General features: G+C 33.6%; 3 protein-coding genes across 3 annotated transcripts; all 3 read right to left on the bottom strand.

Moving 5' to 3' along the window:
• Positions 1-1,230: 1,230 nt before the first annotated feature.
• Positions 1,231-3,751, bottom strand: LOC129315808 (AUGMIN subunit 1). The gene is made up of 6 exons (XM_054959877.1): positions 3,313-3,751; positions 2,951-3,083; positions 2,730-2,864; positions 2,478-2,601; positions 1,540-1,677; positions 1,231-1,444 (listed from the first exon to the last, which is right to left on the bottom strand). The coding sequence occupies exons 1-6, from the start codon at positions 3,557-3,559 to the stop codon at positions 1,331-1,333; spliced, it is 891 nt and encodes a 296-aa protein (XP_054815852.1). The 5' UTR covers positions 3,560-3,751; the 3' UTR covers positions 1,231-1,330.
• A 7,414-nt stretch (positions 3,752-11,165) lies between these two features.
• LOC129315815 (DNA-directed RNA polymerase V subunit 5A) lies at positions 11,166-14,639 on the bottom strand. The gene is made up of 4 exons (XM_054959890.1): positions 14,223-14,639; positions 13,624-13,800; positions 11,733-11,846; positions 11,166-11,547 (listed from the first exon to the last, which is right to left on the bottom strand). Exons 1-4 carry the CDS (start codon positions 14,496-14,498, stop codon positions 11,422-11,424), a joined length of 693 nt encoding a protein of 230 aa, XP_054815865.1. The 5' UTR covers positions 14,499-14,639; the 3' UTR covers positions 11,166-11,421.
• Positions 14,640-22,156: 7,517 nt separating this feature from the next.
• Positions 22,157-23,756, bottom strand: LOC129288044 (uncharacterized protein At3g28850). Its single transcript, XM_054924367.1, has one exon. The coding sequence runs from the start codon at positions 23,533-23,535 to the stop codon at positions 22,279-22,281; it is 1,257 nt and encodes a 418-aa protein (XP_054780342.1). The 5' UTR covers positions 23,536-23,756; the 3' UTR covers positions 22,157-22,278.
• Positions 23,757-24,448: the final 692 nt, after the last annotated feature.

Raw genomic sequence — 24,448 nt, 5'->3', positions numbered from 1 at the left:
ATAAGGACATTTAGAGAAAAATAATTAATGGCTCTGAAAATTGTTAAAAAAAAAAAACTTCATAATAAGGATCATGAAACCCCTTAGAAAGTGGCTCATCATAACAATAAGAGGGAGTATGCATAAGCCTAGTATTTTTTCCCCCATCATTTGATTTATTTTTTATGAAAAAATTGAATCCAAATTATTAACCGTATATAATCTCTTTTTATTATTTCTAAAAATTATTTTGAAAAGATGTTTCATTGTTTTGAAGAGAGATCATATAAGATTTGTAATTTGTAAATGTCATCATAGTCAACGTCTCCAAATGTTTTTCCCCCCTCACACGAGAAGAATTTAGCCAGGTACTTTAAAACTAAAAACACTGGAGCTGAATGCTTCCATTGCTTTCAACCTGAGGCGAAAACTGATCGCCTCTGGATTAAGATTCTAAGAAAGAAATATAATTGCTACCGTCCCAACTTTCCTACGGTCATCAGAACTGATTCGTGATGTGAAAGCTGGAGGGCGGGGAAAGGGGAGACAATTTCTCTCTCGTGTGATAAGCAGTCGACTTCATCCAAACGTCCTGATTACGCATGGTTCCACAATATGGCTGCACTTCTACATGAATGAGTCGTCAATTGCAAAATATCACAAGTGTTACTAGAGGGGAGGATTATATCCGTAGGAAATCTCCGAAGGATGGTTAGCCTTCTATCAAAGCAGCTTGCAAAGACATCAACAAGCCTGCGGGAAGAAACAGAGCCAGAAGAGCCCTAACATCTGATCAAAACTCTTGACGATGCTCCACCGATAAAAATACAAAAACTTCTTTTGAAATGCTGCTGGTGGTCATCAGGTTATAACACCCCTCCACCAAAGTGTTTGGACCTTGTGAATGCTGATGTAAGTAGGCCTTTTTGTCCCTTCTGTACGGATTGCCCGTGTCCTTACACCAGAAAGTGTAGCATTGCCTTAGTCCTAAAAAAGGGTGCAAAATATACACATTTCTTCCTAAACACTAACTGAATTCGGCACTAATCAAAAGCACAGGCAAATATAGGTTAATATGTACTGGGATCATTTTATGCAAAATTTATAGCCAATGGAATTAGTGAAGCATGAAGACTTCAACTTTCATTTTAAAAAAGCATGCTCACCGCTTTTCTTCTCTCTTTTTTGGCATTCTATACACACATCGGTAGTTCAACTTCCAAGTAAACCCAAGCAAAATGACACTCGTGGAACAAAGGCAAGCAAATAATTTCACAGTTTCAGATTATCGCAAAAACATATGATAGATACATTTTTAGCTTTTCACTCCGGTACCCAAAAATCAAACATATCATGGCATGTCAGTGCTGGCAAGGGCTGAGTGCAGTACATCTTCAAGATACTTCTCAGCAGCAGCATACTGTCGTTTCTTATCCTCAATTGCTAAGGCAGCCAAAGCTTTATCCTGCATCATCCCCACCAATACAAAATCATGACTTGAACAAACGACTAAAATGATAAACAGCTTCGGAACGAAAAAAAAGCTGAAATATGACATACTGGAGGTAAGTCTTGGTAACTCCGGAGAGTATCAAGGATTGGTTGAGTTTTCTTCTCTAACTCCTTTCTATGCTCGGCCATTTCAACCAAAACACCATGGCTAATCTCAGGGGAATAACCCACCCGGTTAAGCATCGCCTGTGTTAACAGTTCTTAGGTATAAATTCAGGAATGGAGAATGAATAAATATAAAACCATCGATGTATAAGAACAAATTCAGAAAAATAAGAAAATGTCATCACTTTCACAGCTCTGGCGATGGTGCGATGCTGTTGAATGTCACTTGAAAATTGTTAAAGGTCAAAAGCAATTTACAATCCTGATTGTTTAATTTACAATCTCCGTAGGATATTGCACTTTGGAGTTACACTACATGCTACTTGCTACCTCCATTGGCTACATAAATACCGTCTCTAGAGAGCCGAGTAATGTAAATCTAACACAAACAGCTCTATATATATACAAGGGAAATCCTACTGACAAGAAAACATAGAATGGCTCATGCACTTGGGAGAGGAGTGATTGAAGAACAACTCCCACAAGCATTACTTACAATAATATGTGAAGGACTGTAGATACAATAATCACAAAGGTTAACAATTTGACTAATTCAAAGAAAAATGATCTTCCTATCTTTTGCCCTTGCCATTTTTTTCCACATACAAGTAAAAACTCGTTAGTTATCAGCTGTTCATACCACGTGGTTCTGTACTATAACAATTCAAATTTCTCCATGAAGCTCTGATACTTTATTCTTCTTCGTCAACTATGATAACTAGTAACTCAAATTTAATTTCTATCCTAGTAAAAGGTTTACATACAAAAGAATGCATGCCACTAAAACACACACACATATATATATGCCCTGCTGTGTTCTCTTGGTGTCAGCAATTTTTCTTGATTCCATGGCTAAAATTATAAGGAAAGGACATTTTTACCTTGTAGTTGGCACATTGTTGCATGTACTGCCTTTCTTTTGCAGCCATTACTTGCAAGTTTGTTCTCCAGTTTTCCATTTGAACTTCACATGGAGTTACTTCATCTTCTAACTGGGCAAGTGTTCTGCATAAATAGTTCCGCAAAAGTGAATGAAGGGGGAAAAGGTTAATCCTACAAAGGTTCCACATATGATCTTCACAAGAACAGTACTTGAAAAAACATCAAAAGCACATATTCATCTGAAAGCATACCTCTTTAAATATGTTAGCCTGGCTATAGCCTTTCTGGTAAAATCAAGAAGGATCTTGGACTCCTTCAGTACTTTAGACCTCTTTTCCTCCACACCAGTCTTCCTTAAGGAAATATCAGCCAAAGCTACCAGAAAGCTGATAACAGCTTCCACATCTTAAACTTTGAAGCAGAAAACAAAATAAATAATAAATTCAAGGATACAGTGTAAGGTGAAACATACCTACTCAGTTCAGTGTCTCTAATATTCAACAAATTAGCTACACTTGCAAGAACTTGGGTTGATGCTACCACATTTGAAGGAAGACTCTCTTGGGCCAATCCCACATTCTCCAATATCTCTCTGATCCTAGCAGCTGGAACAATAAAATTTACCCCAAAAAATGGACTTAAATTTAAGAGCATCCCATAATTTAAAAAAAAAATGAAATCAATTGATCCTCGAATATTGTTCATATAAAACTGGAGGCCAGAAACCACCAACCACCGTAATAAACATCGTCATCTTGGAGAAATGCATAATTACCAAGTGCTTAAAACGCAGAGATCAACTTCGCACAAAAATCAGAATCGCGGAAACCCTACCTTGGGATCGGTACTCAGCGGCCTTTTGACGGAAATCACGAGCAACGAGCCGGGCGGCTTCATCTTTGGCCTTGGAGAGGGTAAGCAAACTGTGCAGATGAGCGACACTTCGTGGAGTATATTCAAATTCAGGGACAGGTTTGCCGGCGGCTTCGAATGTCTTGGCAAGCCATTCCTTAACTTCTGCAATCCGAGACGCATCGGATCCGCTCTTTGGTTCTGTTAGCAGAGGATCCTGTTGGTTCATCTTTGATCTTCTTCGCTTCTCTCACTTGTCAAAGCTCAAACACGAATTATAAGCATTAGAGTAAAAACATTATCAATTGTCGAAACTGCATCTCCGACGCGGACATGTTTCCAATTCCAGGTGGGGACTAGGGAGAGTTCGCTTCCCGCACTATCTTTTCCGATTTCGATTTTCGAACCACCTCACTAGACCCTTTAATCCCATATTCATGCACAACTATTGTGAGTAAATAAGATTTTTTCTGTAAATTGACCAAAATACCCTGATTTGAAAAGGCCAAAAGAGACGCACGAGATACTGGGCCTAGCTTCTCTTCATTTTTTTTCTCTCTCCATTTTCTCTTCATTTTTCATCTCAATTGTCAGATTTATTTTTGAATGGTTGAGATTTAATGTTTCATAATAAAAAATGAATATAAAATAATTTTATGAAACATTAAATCTCAACCGTTCGAAAATAAATCTGACGGTTGAGATGAAAAGTGGAAAGGAAGTGAAGGGAAAAAAAATGAAGAGAAGCCAAGTCCCGAAATACTTCCACAACCCTTCTCTCTCGCCAAGGCAACATCACTGGTTGGTTTGCAATTGGAACTCAATCTACTGTAGCAAACCGTGTTGCCTTAATTCTTACGCTTGAAAAACTGCATTTGCTTTGCCCAGTACAGGCTATCTGCATAAGTTTGCTGGGAGAAAAAGAAGGGGCAAAAGGATGACATATGCACAAACACGTTAATGAAACAAGGAATTATCGAAGAAGCGAGTGGAGGTGAGACTGAGAGTGATAATGGCATTAGGTGCGATGGCGATTGTAGCCTTGCTAGGTTTGGGTAGTCTGATGTACTCCAACGCCCTCCGTTAACTCCCTTACATGCAACATCCGTGGGAGCATGCCTTGGGAATGGGTTTGGGTGCTCTTTTTGTTAATTAGCTTGTGAAGTGGGGTGCTTAACTCCAACAAGACATGTCACAAAAGCCAAGGTAGCAAGACTGCAAATGAGCGCCATTATATTGATGATGATGATGATTATTATTAAGGAAGAAGAAAGATCGAGGGAGACGGTAAGGGAAGAGAGAAGGGGTTGTGGAAATGCTCTCTGCGTTTCCTTATTTTGTTTTTTGTTTTTTAAATAAGGATATATTTTTCGGCCAAAAAAAGTAAAGATATTTTAGTTCATTTATAACAATATTATTTACAGCAAAGTTTTCGGGCCTTCCATAATTATTTATATATTTGATGGGATTTTATGATGATTAAAATATTAGGAAAATTATATTAAAATTCTTTTAAATTATCTAAATGACATTTTATTTTTTCAAATTTTTATGATCCTCTTAAAGTCTCTAGAAACTTTTCTGTCATTAAAAAATTAATATAAAAAATAAAATTACCTTTAATTGAAATAAAAATCTCAATCCTTATGACAAGTATTTCGCGTGCTTTTTTGCTTCTCCTTCTCCTTCTTTGTCCTAATGTTTTTCCACCTATTGAAACTTTGCAAACGACGAAGATATAAGTGACCTTTCCTGCTCTAGTAGCTCATATTAGGTTAAAGTAAATTTCTTCTTCTATTTCAAAATTTCTCATCCCATTTGTAAAAATTGAAATTGATGTGAATAACTTTAAAAGTTGAACTTAAAATTAATGTGCGTAAATGATTAAGATTTTCATTTTCTCTTTATATATAAGGCTGAATCACATAGGCATGTAGATGGATAAATAATAAATGATATCATTTTCAGTTGTATTGTAAATACATTAACCAAAGTTGTGAATAACTAATATAAAACTGTGAATATGAGAATAATAGTTGTTATTAGATAAAATATAACAGATATGTGATCATGATCTTTGAAAAAAAGACATGTTAATAAATGATTTTTTCTTCTTCTTGTAGTTTTGAAAAAGAGCTATTTTGTTATTTTCATGTAGGGGGATAATTTGTAAAAAATATTGAAGATAAAATACAATGCGATGAAGGAAGTATGAAGGTAAAAATGATAAGAGAGGGGATGACACTTGAAGAAATGAGAATAATGAGATCATCTTATTTTAGCATTGATACTAATTTTAGTGACATAAATACACTGTGAGCTTTGATTAGTGAACCCTTATAGACTTTGTTGATGACGAAAGAATTATTATTCGATTTAAGTATAATGTTTGTTCGTAAAAAAACAAACAATTAATCAAGGTGTGGTGTGGTGTCGCGAGGCATGCCAGAGACACAAGGTCTCAAGAGAATGAAAGAACATGATTTCTAATCAAACGCAGGGAACCTGGGCTCCCTTACCACAGTTCACCCGGATGTGAGAATGCGAAGTGAAGAATACTAATGTAGATGCAAAAAAGCAGAGATGTATTAATTAAAAAAAAGGGTGGCGAGTTATGCCGGCCATACAATGAAAAATAAAGACTAAAACTACATGATAAAAGAAAAATAAAGTAACAGACGTAGAGTTTAAAACTGATAGTTTGTTGATGTTGATGATGATTTGTGTTGAGAGAGAGCTCCTCTATATATAGATGGTCCTGGTTTTATGCCCAAGCCCCATGATTGTCAGTTTTCTTAAATTTAGAAAGCACTTTCTCCATTGTGTTCACTTATCATGGGTGATGGTCTTGACTTAATGACTAAGACTTTATAAATATAATTATTGTAAAGCCACTTAAGTTGAGTTGGGCTAGGGCCTCCATGTTCACAATTTAGGTGCAAACAATTCCCCTCGTATATAAATTGGCCAAAGTTTTCGTAAGCCAATTTTGTATAGATATATCTTGAAGGACTGGCTCATTCTTATTTTGATTGATGGTTGATCTGATACTTTTCTTGAAGGACACCCTTGTGATTAAGGATTAAGGACCATTTTGTTTAGCTTAGGATCAAGTTTCTCAAGGGTTAGGACCTCAAGAGCTAGTTTTGGAATTAACCCTTCAAGTTTTTGGACTTTAAGGACTGATTTTGTAAAATCTAGCTGTTGTAAGGCCCCTGTAGAGAGAGCCTTTTAGAAGAGAGCTTTCGTGGAAAGGGCCCTTGTAAAACTTACCTTTCTGACTTTGGCCCCTGCGATGCTAGCCCTTATGGTTGCGGCCCTTGTGGTTGTGGCCCCTATGACTTCAGTCCTTCAGATCTTGACCCTTGTGATTGTGGCCCTTATGGTTTCAGCCCCTTTAGTACTAGCCTCAATGGCTTCGACCTTGTGACTCTCACCCTTTTAATGCTGGCCCCAATGCTTCGGCCTTTGTGGCTCCAATAGCTCTGGCCCTTGTGGCCAAACGGGCCTGCTATTGAATTAGACTTGTCATTTGTCTTTTGAGAAATGTTATAGCAGTTTTCGTTATTGATCTTTTGGTCGAATGGAACTTTGGGAGAATGCCCCCTGAGTCCATCTATTCTCTGAAGGTGCGAACTAATCGAAGCTTGCTCCTGTAATGATCTAGACAGCATAGCAAAGATGTTCCTTAGCCCCTCCCTCAGAGTTTGTAACAGAGCTCTTTACCTCTCGTTAGCTCGTACTTCACGTTCTGCGTGTACAGCTACGTTCTCTGAGTCATAAGACTCAAGTCAATTCTTTCCAACAACATATTGATCCCCATGTGTCCTAGGCATTTCTTTCACATGAGTCCCACTAGGCGTGCCAAAAATTGTTCGTAAAAAAACAAACAATTAATCAAGGCGTGGTGTCACGAGACGTGCTAAAGACGTAGGGTCTCGAGATAATGGAAGAATTTGACTTCTAATTAAATGCAGGGAACCTGGGTTCCCTCACCATAGTTCACCCAGATGTGAGAATGCGAAATGAAGAACACTAATGTAGATACAGAAAAGTAGAGATGTATTAATTAAAGAAAAAGGGTGGCAGGCTATGATGGCCGTACAATGAAAAATAAAAACTAAAACTACATGATAAAAGAAAAATAAAGTAACAGATGTAGAGTCTAAGACTAATAGTTTGTTGATGCTGATGATGATCTATGTTGAGAGAAAGCTCCTTTATTTATAGATAATTCTGGCTTGGTGCCTAAGCCTTATGATCGTCAGTTTTCTTAAATTTAGAAAGCACTTCCTCCATCATGTTCACTCATCATGAGTGATGGTCTTGACTTAATGGCTAAGACTTCATAAATATAATTATTTTAAAGTTAATTAAATTGAGTTAGGTCAGAGCCTCTATGTTCACAATTTAAGTGCAAACAATGTTAAAGTAGTTATGTGTATATAGGTTGTAAAATAAATGACAATGAAGAAGCAACAATTGAGGAGGCACCAGTGTAAGTTACTATGTTAATTCCTCTAAACAAAGTTGTCATTTGCTATAGGATAATTATTATTTTAGTAACCAAAATTGTGATTGTCACTATTAATGTAAATGACACATGAAGCTAGATAGATTATAAATACAGGATGGAGCAATTATTGTCACTTTTAGATCTAAACTCTCATTCTCCTGTCATGCAAGATTATGATTTTAAAAGTTGTAGATCACATATGTTGGGTAGAATATCAAACTTATGTAACCAATAACAAAACCTTAAAGAGTTGTCATTTTTTAAAGTTTTCTTATCATTTAAATTAATAAAATTTATTGTTTCTTGAATTAAAATGATAATTCATTTTTGTTTATTTAGTCAATTGTGTAGGGTATTAATAAACCACAATTCCTTATTGCATTATTACGATTCTAAGAAAAAAAGTTATAAATATTAGAATAAAACTTGTGAATGACAATTGATATTTACAACATTTAAATAATGTCAAGATTTCAAATGCAAACTTACAAATTGTTAAAACTTACAAATTGTTACTAAATTATTGTCATCTTAGAAAAAAAAAGTTATTAATCTTATAACAAAACTGTGAATGGTAGTTGATATTTGTAATACTTGAGGAATATATTATTGTTGAATTCTTGCAAATTTAAAAAAAAAATTGTGAATCACATAACAAAACTTGTGAATAGTAATTGATATTTGTAATACCTAAAGAATATCAAATGCAAACTTACAAATTGCTATTAAATTCTTGTGATCTTAAAAAAGAAATTACAAATCTTAAAACAAAATTTATGAATAGCAATTAATATTTGCAATACTTGAAAAATGTCAGAATTTTAAATACGAACTTGTGAATTGTTATTGAATTCTTGCAATTTTAGGAAGAAAAGTTATAAATCTTAAAATAAAACTTATGAATAACAATTAATATTTATAACATTTGAGAAATGTTAGGATTTCAAATGTGAATTTGCGACTTACTATTAAATTATTGCAAATTAAAAAAAACTTATGAATTTTAGAACAAAACTTGCAAATCAAGGGTGCGAAATATCTGTTCTAAGATTTGAAATTTTTATTTCAATAAAGGATAATTTAATTTTTTATATTAATTTCTTAATCATAGAAAAGTCTCTAAGGACTTGAAGAAAATTATAATATTTTAAGAGACTCAAACATCATTTAAATAATTTAAAAAAATTTTATTCTCATTTTTTCTTTTTTATTCTCATTGAAAGAAAATTTTGTTTTATTTTAAAATGAAATTTATATTTTAGTAAGTAGATTTTAGTTTGACTAAGTAAATTATAACTATTTAAAACCAACAAATTTAAGACTCATTAGAGAAAAAAAAAGCAGACATTCACATCGAAGAAAACAATTTTTTAAAAATATTCATGAGAACATTACCAACGCCAGATCAAAGACACTGTATTTGATTTTAATGCTATCATTTTTATTATTATTTTAAAATAACATTCAGTGAATTTCTGAAACCTCGCATTCATTGGACTAGGCAGGATAAATCCTATAGTTTAGAGATTTTATTTTATTTTTCTTACCTATACTCCCCCAGTTAAGAAACATAAGATATTTTTTTAAAGAATAGGTATTAAAAAGTATAAAGTATTTTTAACTTTTCAATATGTAATTGATAAATTTTTTTAAAAAAAATCCTTAATAAATAAATCATTCAAAATATCCTGTTAAATAAGAATAAATATAAAAAATAGTATAATTTAGTTAAAATTACTTTATATTTTTGGACTGATGCAGTATTTTTTATTTCTGTTCTTGCTATAATTAGTTAAGAATGCCATTTATTCATTTGTAGCTTTTCTTTTATAGCCTAAATATCATTACCTTCTTTCATTGTTTGATTCTTTAACGCAACAATATTTTGCACACGAAGATTTATAACTGAAACAACTGAATATTACTTTAAATCAAGAATTTATCATATATAACATTACATCAGATTACTTCTCCACCCTTAATTCGAAATTACACCACAACTTTCATTGATGAAGAATATTATTTTTCCATCCCAATGACTAAACATGCATATGCCTAAGAATCTGGAATCCATGATCTCACTTCAAAGTATGCAACAACTATCTTTCGTTATTTGAATTCGCAGCCCATTATCTCACTCCAATGACCCTGCATGCAGTATGCTACCAGAGCAACATTAAGATATATACAATGGCAGGTAGAATAGGATGTCTAAAGTAGAACAATTGATTAAAACCAACCCGATTTTAAATAACTAGAGTCTAAACAAGCTAATTTTAATAGATTCAATTATACCTTAAGACTTCATTTTACAATGCCTGCCTCTAACCCTCAAAACTAAAAGGGTGACTTTGCAAGCCTCAACCCAATTTTTTTTCTTTTTTCAATTTACAAATATAAAAAATATATTTATAATTTTAAAAAAAGTTAGTACATATAAGATTAAGTTTACGAAAATAAATTTAATCCACTTCACATAACAAAAAATATGTAAAACTTAAACATTCAAATATAATATCAAAATTAACATCAATAAAAATTAAACTTTGCTAATATCATTAGTTAAAGCTTGATGAATGAATGAGAAAGAGAAGAATGAGGCTAGGGTTTTTAGGCTTGTTTGACAATTTATTCTGAGGTCAATTTTTTATTCTCCAAAACAAAAGAACAAAAAAATTTATTTAGTAATGTGTTTTCAAAATGTGTTTTTTTTTAAAAAATATTGTTCTGAAAAATAAAAATAAAAACAGCTTTCAAATGTTATAGGATTATTGTTCTAAAAAATAAAAAAATAAAAAGATATATATTTTCATTATCTTTTATTTTCAGAACATGTTTTATAAAATATCAATTCTTAAAATAATAAAATAAAAATAATTTCAAACAGTCCTTTATTTCTTTCAATTAATATTTCATTCTTTGGATTGAAATTTAAAAAAACTAATAATAAAATAACTTAAAAAGACCAGCTCTTTTATTTTCAAGCTTAAAAAGACTGACTCTTTTAAGCTTGAATCATCATTTGTTTACCTTAAATTAACAACTTGGCCCTAATTATTTTAAGGCTTAAAAGAACCAGCCTCATAAACTCTGTCCTAATTAACAACTCTAATTTAAACACTTAGAAGAAACGTTTAGAATGAAATCATATATGAATCAGAACCGTACGAAAGAATGTCTTTATAATCACCCCAGCTGATAATCAATATATATAATAAGGACTATAATAAGTCACATTATTCATAATTATAAAAGCACAGCTTACTTTTCTGATTGCATGCAAAATATTTAAAATTTATATTTATAATAAAAATAATAATAATAGCAAGCATTCAGAATTGCATCTACACCACAACGTCTAGACTGGAAAAATGTCCAGGAGTGAAAAAGAAAACCACCATGGTCATGAAGTTCCCACCTACAAATGCAGCATGATGCAAATCACTAGGGATCAAGTTTGTGCAATCACAAACATGGCACTAGTTCAAAATTAAAATTTGACGCTTCTGCATGACTGAACAGCTAGCTTGGACTACAACTAACAAAATACAAGAGACAAACTGCACAGCAAAGCATCACCAAACACATCGGTATGTGACATGCATCTGGGAGATATCACCACTATAGGTGACTTTAACTACTTGTCCCCTCTCCAGTCCATAGTATCGCGCAATGGCATCTTTCTGCAGCATGCGGGGAAGCTGAGGAATAACCAGGATTCAACTTAGGATAGCGGTGTTGAAATTTCTACTTGTAAGCTTACAACAATCAGATGACATGACACTTACTATGCAAACTCCATTACAGATCATTGGAAATGGAAACTACGTACAAAGATAAATATGTATATATGATTTTACATTTTTAAGAATGTGTCCCAACTGACCTGCTTTTCTTCTAAATTGTATTTCTTCAAAAGCTCTTGTTTCTGTTGATTAGTCAGCACCTCGTGCTTTGGCTTCAATACATGCTTTGTAATGTTAACAAGTAAATCGGTGATCTGAAAAGAGGATAGAAAAGCATTTAACCAATTATGGAACCGAATCTTTGGTGAGCAATAACCATAGATAAAAATAATAGTGGAAAGGTTCAATTTTGGAGAAAACATCCTTATATATATATATATATATATCAGCCGATTATATACCAAGCCAGTAGAACCTAAGATATCCATCTTCTTTAATTTAAAAGTAAGCCAATTGATGGGGGGGGCTTTCAAGTCATAAACTAAAAGGCTGAGTTGCACAGAGCATAGATATAACCTAAATAAATCATCAATTGATCAAAACTACAGAGATAAACCATGAAATAAGATTAGCTAGGAGAAAATGCTTATATTCTGGATCGGAGGGAGTGTACCATGAATATCTAAGATGTCTTTTACTCTTTTATTTAGCCATTGCTCATGAGATAACATAGTGCTACACTCTCTTTGTTCCTTCTTATAAGACAACTTTTAGAAGGTTTTAATGTTTCTATTTATAAGATGATCTGTAAAATCTAGGCAGTAATTCATACGTTTTTCCCAAAAATGTCCCTAAATAAGATTGCTTTTAATTACTCGAGAGAGAGTTTGGCCAAAAAAAGGTTTAATTTAGAGAGCATGCGTAAGAGAGAGAAGAGTATTTATTGAAGGGTATTTGTGTAAAGATAAGGTAATTTCAAAGACATGCATTAGTTCTCTTGGTCTGTGCAAATTAGGTAATTTTGACTCATAAATAGGAACAAAAGGAGCACATCTTTTAATATGCTCGGTTGATAGGTTAAGCATCCTGCTTCAGCAAAGGGAAAGCAATTCCCCATAGGTACTTAGCTTCACTTCAGAAAATTAAAAAAACCAAATCGTTCGACAACATACTAGAGTCACTTGACAAAGAACAGGCCAGACAAACCCAAAGAGATAAAGACGCAAGCTCAGAGATGCAAGTTGATCTCAGACTAGACTTGCAGTTTCCTAGGGGAGAGAACCAGAACATTCAAACCCCTTGAATCCCAAATGCCTTAATGGTCTGTTTGCTGCCAATGTCTTTTCAGTTTCGTAAAATGTAAGTTTCAATCTAAGCATTCATCTGAGGATCAGGGTTGTATACATTTGCTAATCCTGTGATACTTATCCAGAAGCTGTATACATTTGGTAAGCCTAGGATACTTATCCAGGGTATTGCAAATGATGAGACTTAAGATATTGGCACGAATCAATGCTTCATAGCTGTGTTCTAGCAACCAATTGTTCCTAAATTATTCAGCAAAGAAAGATTTTAACCTGATTATAACAATCCAAGATTTAAAAGAGTACTAGTTCATATAATTAAGGTTATCATAAGTAGTTTTTATCAAAAGATATCATAACTAACTATTCCTCCATTTCCCCATAATTACCAAATTTGGAAGGTTTCCCCACCAAACTCCACTTTACTAATTTCCAAACATCAAGCTAATTAACTTTCAAGTTATCTTTTCATGCAACAACAGCTACGTCGACTGGAAAACAAACATCTAAAGGTCATTATTTGCAAATCCGCTGATACCACTTCCATTACTATTTCAATAAGTTATTATATGACGAGAAAAACAACTTCCTTAATCTTAATCAGATTTCAATAATGTCAGAATGCAATTTATGCACAAAATTGCTATAGCCTATAACTTCTAGGGAACTGTTAAATTCAACTTGAAATTAAAGAAACAACAGATAGAATGTCCCAAAAAAAAAAAAAACGACAACATGAAAGAGAACCATGCTCTAGAAGATTGAAGACAGCTCTAAGAAAACAAACCTGGAAAACTTCAACCTTGAATTTTAGAACTTCTAAAGCTTTCAAGGCCTGGTTAGTAATTTGCTCCTGAACTATCAATATCATCCCAGATAAAGTGTCTGTGTTGAAAAGTTGGCCTACAAGGCTCCGTATCGCATTAACTTTTACAACACCAGGCCAGCAGAAAATGACCAAAATCTGCAATTCAAGGCATGGAAACAGGCATTATACAGTAAACCCAGCCAAGGCAAAATTATAGGGAAAAAATGAGAAAGATAAGACCAATCCAATTTCCTTCATTTAATTGAATTAATATTATACCAGATTTACAAACAACATATCTAATTATCTGGTAGAGTGCGCAGCCAATACCGTACTATCATTTTCTGACGAAGCTTATAAAACATTTCATCAGGAGCCCTGCGTTGGGAACAATCTTTTCCGAGATTAATCCCCTTATCCCTGAACTCGGGGGCATCAATGACATGCGAAAAGGGGTTTCACGTGGTGAATGCCTACAGTGGACAGTGGACTGAGCGCACTGCTACGAGAACCAGCAACATTGCAATCCCTAACTACTGAAATGGAGAAAGAAACGGTGAAAGGCTGAGGAGAGTTACCCGCTTGGAAGGGTCAGAGGCATGGGTAGCGGAGAAGCGGAGGCGTTCGATGTCAGGGGATTGGCCGTGAATGGCCCGAAATTCGGCGAGAGAGAGGCCTATTTCAGAGGAGGGAATGGAGAAGCCCCTGTCTCTGAGCATCTCAAGCACAGTCTTTCGAGAAAGGTAGTATCTGTGACTCTCGATGCTGCCTTCGTCCACATAGCTGCTGAGGCACTTGGCTGGTGCCGCTTGTCCCGCTCCTTCCTCCTCAACATGGTGCCCGTTCGCATCCATCCCTCTCCCGATTTTCCGTTCAGTGTCCCAACCCAAAAGTACTTACATGAGTTTGATACTTGGCTAGGGTCCAGGGCGGCTTATTTATTCTTTCCGTATTTTTTTTGGGGAAAATATCATTTAGGCATGTTTCATTTGAGGAGAGGAATTTTAACAGATGGGAGGGAAAAGGAGGAAAGAAATTTAATTTTACCTCATTTAATTTGAGAAGAGAAAAGATAAAAAATAATTATATAAAGACCACTTTGTCTTTATATGATTAAAATTATTTTTCTAATAAAATATAATTATAAATATTTTTAACATAAAATTATAAGTATATATTATTAAAAATATGTAATTGTTGAACTTGTTTTAAAAAATAAAGAGTGACAATTAAAAGAAGGAGTATTTTGATTATTATACAATAAAATTATACTTTTCTCCTTTCAATCTCCCCTCAATTTTGATGGGATGGTGTGGAAGGGAGATTTTTTAAAATTTTCTCTTTTTTTTCTTCTGCTTTTTCAAGCTAAATAAAAGAAGAGATGTATCTAGACTCGAGAATAAAAGGCAGGTTTGGTGTCCCGCTCATTTAAACTTGTTTTTATTCCCTGCACTGTCTACTCCTTGTTAGAAAAAAAAAAAAAAAAAAAAAAAAAAACCTAAGTCACCCCCACTGAGACTCTCATTCTTACTTGTCCATGAAACGCACCCGCAGATTGCTATCTCCTTTTGGCTCACCTCCTTCTCTGGCCATCTCTATCTCAATGATAGATTACTCTCGGCTATTGTCCTTATCTGGCCAAATCAATCTCGGCTACGAACTGTTATCCGCTCTCCTCCTTCTCTAGCCCTCTCAATCTCGGTAAGGAATTGCTGTCGTCTCTCTTCCCCTTCTCGATCTCGAGGACGGACGATGGTGCTTGTGATGGCAAGTTGCTTTAGTTGCTCACAAATCAATTCTTTGCTTCAGCCTTCAGGTACTTCTAATTATTAATCACTAGGAGAGGATGTGCTTTGCTAAGCCTTATACTGTGTGCGCCGAGTTAGCTTGCATTTGCAGCTACTTTAGACTTGGGTCTCAAGACAAAATTTTGTAGCTTGGTGTTATTCTTTTAATAGAACATGAAGCATTAGGAAATTACGGTCCTTTGCAGGCAGTTAATTGATGATTCATCTTATACAATTATAATATTATTTTATTAATTTTTGATGTATGAAATCACTTATTAAAGTTTTATGCAATGAAATTAAATAATCTGAACATTTCATTTTTAATTGATACCGCCAATCCCTTCAATTTATTTTTATGACATAGTTAATCTTAACCATGATTTCTAAACGATGAGAGGATTTGGATTTAGATATATGAATATTTTAATTAATTTAGACTTCTAAGTGTGTGCTATTTATTTTTTAGAAAATTATGATAATCTTGATTTATTTTATTTTAAATTTTAAAATATTATAATTATTTTGTAATACTTACTTTTATTTTATTTTTTAAAATAGGGTTTAAAGGTCCAGTCCTGAGCCCTTTGAATAAGAGTCAGATCTCAAAAAAAGGAAAATAGGTTAAAGTATTTAGGCTCATAAGGGCCAAGCCTACCTGTTTTCTAACTTTGGGTGCACCTTCCTCTCACCCAACCAAACAATGACAACATACAATTTTGAAATATCATTGTATGATCACAAAATTAATTTAAAAATAAATTTAAATGAAAAAATATTATAATAACCTTGCTTCTTTAAAACTTGTGAATTAGGGAATGATTTCTTGTTAAATTTAAACAAGTATTTGTTAATTGATGAATTGCTACTTGTTGAAATATGATCTACATGTATCCTTTCTTATAATGAAGTTTTTTTAGATTTTTGAATTTGTCACTTAGTGAATGGCTTTTTGTTATATGTGAATAACTACTTATTAATCATTGAATGACTATTTGTTAAAACATGATCTGTGCATATCCCTTCTAATAATAAATAATTAATTAATAAATAATTAATTAACTACTTAGTGAATGACTATTTGAATTTGTCAATTAGCAAATGGCTTGCTGTTAAATGCAAATGGGTACTTGTTAATTAATAAATAATTAATTATCAATTAAAAAAGAAAACTAGGGGTGTTGTAATCTTTATCCATTTAAAATTATTTTCAAATCACTCCCCTGATCTTGTAGTAATATTTTAAAATTTTTTTGTCATTGTTTAGTATTAAATTATCTCAACAGTCCTTAAATGATATTTTTTCCTTTTTTATACCTTAATGAATACTTCGTCTGATCTTATTCATGTGTTATTTCTATTAACCCCATTAATATCAATTCAATAAAAATATAAAAAATAATTGCAAATGAAATTTCGAAACTAACCTTCAAATGAAAAGACAAAAGTATTATAGGCTAATATAATATCATTTTTCTTGCATTTTTCTTTGCAAACAAAGCGAATAAAGAGAGAGGGAGAGGGTATGTGTCAAAAAGGTACAGTGAACAAGGTTTTTTTAAAAATTTTAATTTGAGACAAAAATCACATACCTACCAGCGACTTATATTGGGGACCAAATTTAGCTTTTAGAATGTGACCAATATTTTGAACTGGAGGAATGTCTTTTGTGAGAATGGCATCTAAATCCTAGAATGGACAAAATTGCAACTAGGCCCAATGTATTTTGAATCATTTTTACAGGTAAATATACCTTAAATGTAATGAAAAAAATGCATTTGTCCCACATGTTTAAGCTTTTTAGGTGTATGTACCACACCATTTGTAAAGAATGTAACAAGGTCCGTGTATAAATAATATAGTGTTTGTTTATTATGTATAGTTTGTGTGGTTAAAGGAAAAATGTGCCTTTAAAAAAAATATTCACATTTGGAGCCTTTAGACTTGTAGAAAGTATAAACAATTGAATTGAGCTTCAGGTGTAATTTTTTCATCCCAAGAACCTTAATTATAATTCTCTCACATATTTTTGCTCTCCCCTCCATTAATATTATTATCATGGATGTGCTCATTCTTTTTGTGACAAAAGAGGCCAAAGGCCTGCAAAGAAGACAAAGCTAGGGTAAAAGTCACCCCGCACAAAAACAAAATAGAAATAAACAAAAAAAAACAAACAAAACCTTAGTCAATCAGCCAAGATCAAATGTTGTCTCTGCGTTCTTCTTATCCAATCAAATTGTTACCTCAATCTAAGGAGGCACCTCAAACCAAGTTTGATTCAAGATATGCAAATCCATATGCTCTCTTGCAAGGCGATTTGCTTACTCATTCCTAGCATGGTGAATTTAGTGCAAACAAACCTTTTGACTTTGACTTAAAAACTTCTCAATCTCCTATATCTACCGATCAACAAGTGCTCATTTGGTTCAATTCCTTGCATCGAGACTACGAGTAATCTGAATGCATTTTGCTTATTCATGATGTTTGATTAGACTTAGTGATGCAAAAGGATTATATTTTGTAATCCATATTCCCTTAAAATATGCATCCTAATTACATGGCCATACGCTATGAATAGGGATTACATAGTGAGTCAAAGTCACTTTTACCTTGAGAAAATCAAGCAATCCATGTGCTTTCTCCATTCCTGGCTTATTTTTGTGATAGTGTCATCGATCTTTAGCTTCATCACCAACATTAGCCTTCACAATGGCACTATCTATGAAACCTTTACTATCAACCATCACGCTCTTGCCTTATAGAGTAGAGATTTGGAATGAAGTGGTGGATGTCATTGCATCTCATATCACATTTTATTACATCTCATTCCATTTAATTACATTCTACACAATTCCTTGAACTAAACAGGTTATAAAAGTATCAACCTCATTTTCCCTTTTAAACGACCCACAACCTCCATTAATTCCACCTCCACTCGTAGCTTTCAAAAACTAGAACCCCAAGCAAGTAAAGGCCCTTTTCTACAAACCCCAGCACTCTACCTCAAATTCCGCATGCCATCTAACACCTATCATGAAACCTATCAACCACTCTTCATTATAGTTTCTCAAAACCACCACAACCCAGTCTCTCTAGGTTCTTTTTGCTTGAGTAATAGGCAATCATGCTAGCATGCTCTAATTTAACCTAAAAAAATAAAATTATTATGTGCTTGGACAAAATAATAAGAAGGGATGCACTTTTCATTCTTGTATATGAAATTTCATGAATGGAAATTTATTGTTGGCTTGGAAAAGAGAATGGGAGTGCATTCCCTTCCATTCACGCATTTATACAATTGAAGAAAAGGCAATGCGTAAATACATGGCCATGTTTGAATTTATATTTTGCCAGTATATACATTGATTCTTTTACCAACATGGTATATATTTTTTTAGTATTTTGTTAGTATATTTGTTTTTAGCCTTTTGAGAAGAGACTGTGTTATTAACTATCCTCTACAGGTGGAAATTTCTGAGACACAACAGGCTATCTATGGTGATAGGAAAGTGAAAATTCACTATATCAATAGAAACAATATTGGATGCACTAATTTTCTAGCAAAGTTAGGAATGACGATTGATTCAGAGATGATGTTGATAGCTACAATTCCTCCAAGATGTTTAAGGAAATATCTAAAAGATAAGCAACATGCTAGTTAATGTGCTTCTTATTATTTTTTATTGGTTTTTAGGTTAGTTCATAGTTTTTAGTTTTTCAAGCTCTTGCTTGCCTTTGCAATAAAAAAATATTTTTTAAGGAAATTCATCATGTCAGTTTATGAGATATTTTGACAAAAAATAAGATTTCATCAACGATATTTTTTTAAATATTATTCTTCTCATTATATTATCTTTGTTTAATATTCCTTCACAAATAAAGAATTAAAGGAATGATATTTTTAAAAGTTAATATTTTTATTTTAAAAAATATTGTAAAGTATACTTAATAATTTTTTTGTTATGTATAATTTTATCTAAAAATATCTTGTAAATTAAAATAAGAAATATTATTTTTTTAAGAAAGTTACATATTTATTTCACACCAAAAATTTATTTCATATTTGTGAACACATAACATTGACAAAGGATATTTGATTGGCAGTGATTTAAACCCCACCTTGATTATATTCTTTGCACATGAATAAAGAAGTAATGATACACATTGATCAGCTGTAGGCGCTATGAATAACATGCAGTCTGCGACCAGGGAAAGAATAGTATAAGTCGAAGCGGAGTGAGTGAGGCGAGGACAATTTCAGTCCAGATGAGATGCCGCGCGGGCAGTGCGCGCGTGCACAACACGGTCCCAACGTCCCCACGTTCTTCGGGGGTTCTGTTTCCGGGACCGGGGGTGAGCTAACAAAAGAGACAGTGCATGTCCGATTAGCATTCTCACTACAAAATAACCGGACACCGCCAACTACAGTGAGTCGATATTTCCCAGATTACTGTGCTCTACCTGGCAACACACATTTGGGCCAAAAAAAAAAAAAAACCTCGTAACACGCATCCCTTTTAATTTCCCCGCTCTTCTCCAGGCCCTTCCGCCTACCACCTCACGCTACCCCCTCTCAAAAGGAAATCCGAGTCAAGTTATATAAATTTGCTTTAATAACTGGTCATAAAAGTTAGGTTGTATTAAAAAAAACCGATCAATATAAAACAAGATCATATTGCAGGTGCATATTTTTTAAAGAATTATAAAAAAATAGATGAATTGATGAGTTAGCTCATTCAATGCATTAACCCTTAATGGTTGGGTTTAGTTAAAATTTTAAGTCATATAAAAATAAATTAAATCTAACTCAACTCATATTTTTTTCAAACCACATAAACACATACGGTGAGTTGGCTCATATTCTCACTTTCCCACCCCACTCAAAATCAAAACTCACTTCCCTTTTATAGCAAGCAAACTCCTAATTAAAAATTAAAACAACTTCTAGGGAAGAAGCGTTATTAAAATTTTTAAGTACTTTTCTTGCCAAAATTATTTTAAATTTATGACTTGTCAAATTCTTCCAAATTAAACAATTTTATTGGAAATGATTACAATCTTGATTATATAAATTTTTAAGATACAAATATTTTAAAAAAATATAATCATTGATTCATATAATTTTATCAAGCATTGCTTTTAATTTTTGTAACTTTTTTAATGTCTCTATATTTCACTAAAATTAGGTGACATTTGTTCACTTACAATGTTAAATTACAAGGATTACAAATTGAAAACATTGAAAATAAATCATACTCCTCTCTTTAAAAAATATAAGACATTTTTTGAGGAATTGAATATTAAATTAAGGCATTTTTAATTTTTGAGATATAATCATTGTATTTTTCTTTAAAGGTATCCCTATTGATGAATGACTTTATATTTATTATAAGATATTTAATAAGAATAAATATAAAAAGATAGAGTTATTTTGAAAATATATAACAACTTTATTAGGAGGTGAAATTCAGTTAAAAATACCTTACATCTTTAAATATAGAGAGTAAAGATTAAAAGTAACATCCGATAACATTATGTTTTCCTAAATATTTTTAAGATACAAATATTTTTATATAAACTTTTAAGATACACATATTTAAAAAAACATAATTATTGGTTCACATAGTTTTATCAAGTTTTATTTTTAATTTTTATAAATTTTTTTAATGTCTCTATATTTCACTAAAATTAGGTGACATTTGTTCCTTAAATCACTTACAATGTTAAATTACAAGGATTATAAATTGAAGACACCTAAATAAATTATAAAAATTAAAGTAAAATCCGATAACATTATGTTTTCCTAAATATGTTTTTTCCATGACAACTGGGCTGGACTCAAAACTCATCGCAGAATTGGCCAAAATCCATTAATGAGATATAAAAGTTTTTTGGGCTAACGACAACAGATACAGGAGAAAACTCACAATGGCAAATCAGATTGACGGCTGATACATCGCATGTTTAAACTCGCAATCCTAACCTCAACCCCAGACACGTGGGTAAACTCACAAATCACAATCATAGATCACGCGTTCAGTTAATAAATTCTAATCATAAAAGATTGAGTGGTTTTATTTAAAAAAATAAATAAATATTAAATGGATGTGAAAGCGAAACCATGGATCAATTCAAATGACAGGTCAAAGAGACCAACTTTTGAAACAACCAAACTGATTAGCTCCAATGAAAGGTGCCCGCAAAGCAAGCACGAGACGTGGTTTTTCTTTTGTTTGAGTAACATGACCAACTCAGCTACGATTTTTTCCCCCGACATATGCATTATCCTTATAAAATTTATTAAAAAATCAGACTTTTTTTTTAGGAAAAAAAATTAGATTTATCTCATTCTCGCCCTCGCTCAGGAAAAAAAAAAAAAAAGAAGAGAGACTACAGGTCATGATATTTTCGCCGAAATCTGGATAGCCTTTTATTATCAGCTAGCCACAGCGAACAAAATCACAGAAGCGTGAAGCCAGAAATACAACATTCATACTACCAATTCTGCATTCTAATCTTAAACTACTATAGGCCTTCGAGAATCCTTGATAAATAGATATCCCATAAAACGAGACACATAACATGACTTGACACACTAGAAATTAAAATAAAAGCATGTATGTTAACAGAAGATGCCACTTCTATTTTCTGCTGTTCCGAGAGGCAGCGAACAATAATGATGATATGATGATCATAATCATGGATCAACCTAAAAGGCTTTAGCATGAAGGAACTACGGGCATTCATATTTAATAAGTATAATGATTCATGTAGTTCTTAGAACTCTCATCAGTACAAATTGAGCAAACCAAGATATGGATCACAGACTGTTACCCGTAAGCCGCAATTATGAGCAGGAGCAGCCTGGACACCTAATCAAGCCATTCTCATTGCAATGAGGGCATCTTCTCAATTGTCCTTCTTCTTCTTTAAACACTTTTCTACTACCACTGCAATTTGGGCATGGCACAAATCGGGCATCTCCACAGGTCTCGCACACAAACCCTGGATCCTGAATAGGAAAACCTTTCAAGAGTTTCGCCAATTCTCCAGATTCATTGAGTTGCTTGATTTCCTCTGCGCCTCCTACATGTTTTCCCCTTATAAAGATCTGGGGTAAGGCCATTGATTTTCCTTTAAGAGCATTCTGCAATTCTTTTCTGTAAGATGAGTCCATAGAGATGTCCCTCTCGTCTACGGCAACTCTGAATCCTCGTAGTATCGCTCTCACTGAACAGCAATCTTCGTAAGTCTTGCGGATTCCTCTTAAACTCGTAAAATAAACCACTATTCTCTCTTCAGTGCCCGATAGTGAACGACAATAATTGTGAGAAAACGAAGAACTCAAAGGGCTAGACCCCAATGACCGGACATTTCTGGGAACGTTGCTACCTAATTGCCTCGATGAGAGAGCTCGCCGATAGCTCCAAGCCACATTTGGATCTAATTTAGAGAGCAAGGCTTCCTCCGATAGGTATTGCCAGAGCGGCTTCTTCGCCGACGAGGGGGACGAGTTTTTGGTAACAACTTCTGACGAAGAGTATTTCTGTGCTTCAAACGATTCAAGCAGTACTTTCCTGGCAGACCCATCAAACGTAGTGTACCTGCACGAACTGGGTTTGTCCGTAGTACACACGGGACGGTGAAAAATCGAAGCTTGAGGCTTGGCAGTGTCATCGCAATCATCATCATTGAGGCCATCCATGAGTTCCCAAGTGTTGATAACGGAGTCAGGGGACAATGACTGCTCAGCCTCTAACTGATTCGTTCTGTTTTGAGAAGACGCGTTGGTGAGATGGGTCGGAGATTTAGACCGAACACGACCATCATCATCGGAGTTGAAGCTAGGGTTTCCAAGGTCGGATCGGTCATTTAAAATAAGAGAACCATAGGTGGTGGAGGTGAGGGATACGAGGTGGTGGGTGTCGCCTTTTCTAGTCGGAGGATGATGAACAAGAGGCATTGGAAGAGAAAGAGTTCTGGGAACAGGTGGTGAAGAAGAATTGGATGAATGTGAAGCCGAAGAAGACGAAGCCAGAGAAGAAGAGTGATCCTCAGCGTTTTTTGTGACTATGGTCATGGGTCTTGAGGCTGAGCAGCCCATGAATACGAAACTGAGACTAGTTCAGGAACTCGATTTTGAAGAGTATTTCTTCAGGCTTGTTGAGCTTGTGAAGTTATGGTTGTCGCTGAGGAATCATGAAGTGTGAGCTTTTCAAGGCTTAGATGAAAAGGAAGACAGAAAGAGAAGGAAATGAGTGGGTTGGAGTTGGCAGGGAGCTTTCAAGAAGGTTGGGAGGGGGAAGATGATGCAAATCAATGCTCTTGCAGTTAAAAGCATTTTTATATTCCGACTCGAGTTGGTAACCCAGATTAAATAAAACTAAAAACTAAAAAGAGTCACTTAACTCAGACTGAGCAATGGAAATTTCTATTCGATTTGCGCGGATCTAGCTTATTTAGTTTTGTTTGTCTGGATTATCATTATTTAAGCCTTCTTCTTAGTAGACCGCGAGTGATTCCAACCCCGCCTGAAAACAAAATATACAAAAGAACTTGTCTTTCTGCTAAACGATGAGAGAAAATGTTCTTAATTTGGCACAGATTTTTTTTTTTGGCACTCTAGATTGAACTTTTCCCATTGTATGGGGAAATATCTCCTGTTAATTTCCATCTTTGACTTTAATATTGTAAAAGTAAAAGATTATTTTTTTATAAAATAAAATTTAGAAGAGCTGTATCCTATACAATAATAAGATGTGTTTTTGAGATCAAAGAATATTTATAGAAGTAATTATAAATTATATATTAAATTTTTTCATTAGTTGTAAAATTTAAATATATGATCTTATGAGTTTCTTTAAAGCAATCCCTTATTAACTGAAACAATATTTGTTGGCAGGGTAAATGATTATCATGTATCTCAATCGTGGTTGATTGTTACTATTCAATTTTTGCACAAAATGTGGCTATTTTAATTTGATCAAGCCCGCCCACATTTATCCTAAAATCTTGAA

The sequence above is a fragment of the Prosopis cineraria genome, unplaced genomic scaffold (assembly GCF_029017545.1).
Source record: "Prosopis cineraria cultivar Desert tree isolate PC_DT_omini unplaced genomic scaffold, ASM2901754v1 PC1, whole genome shotgun sequence".
Lineage (NCBI taxonomy): Eukaryota > Viridiplantae > Streptophyta > Magnoliopsida > Fabales > Fabaceae > Prosopis > Prosopis cineraria.
This window is presented reverse-complemented; position numbering and strand designations above follow the sequence as displayed.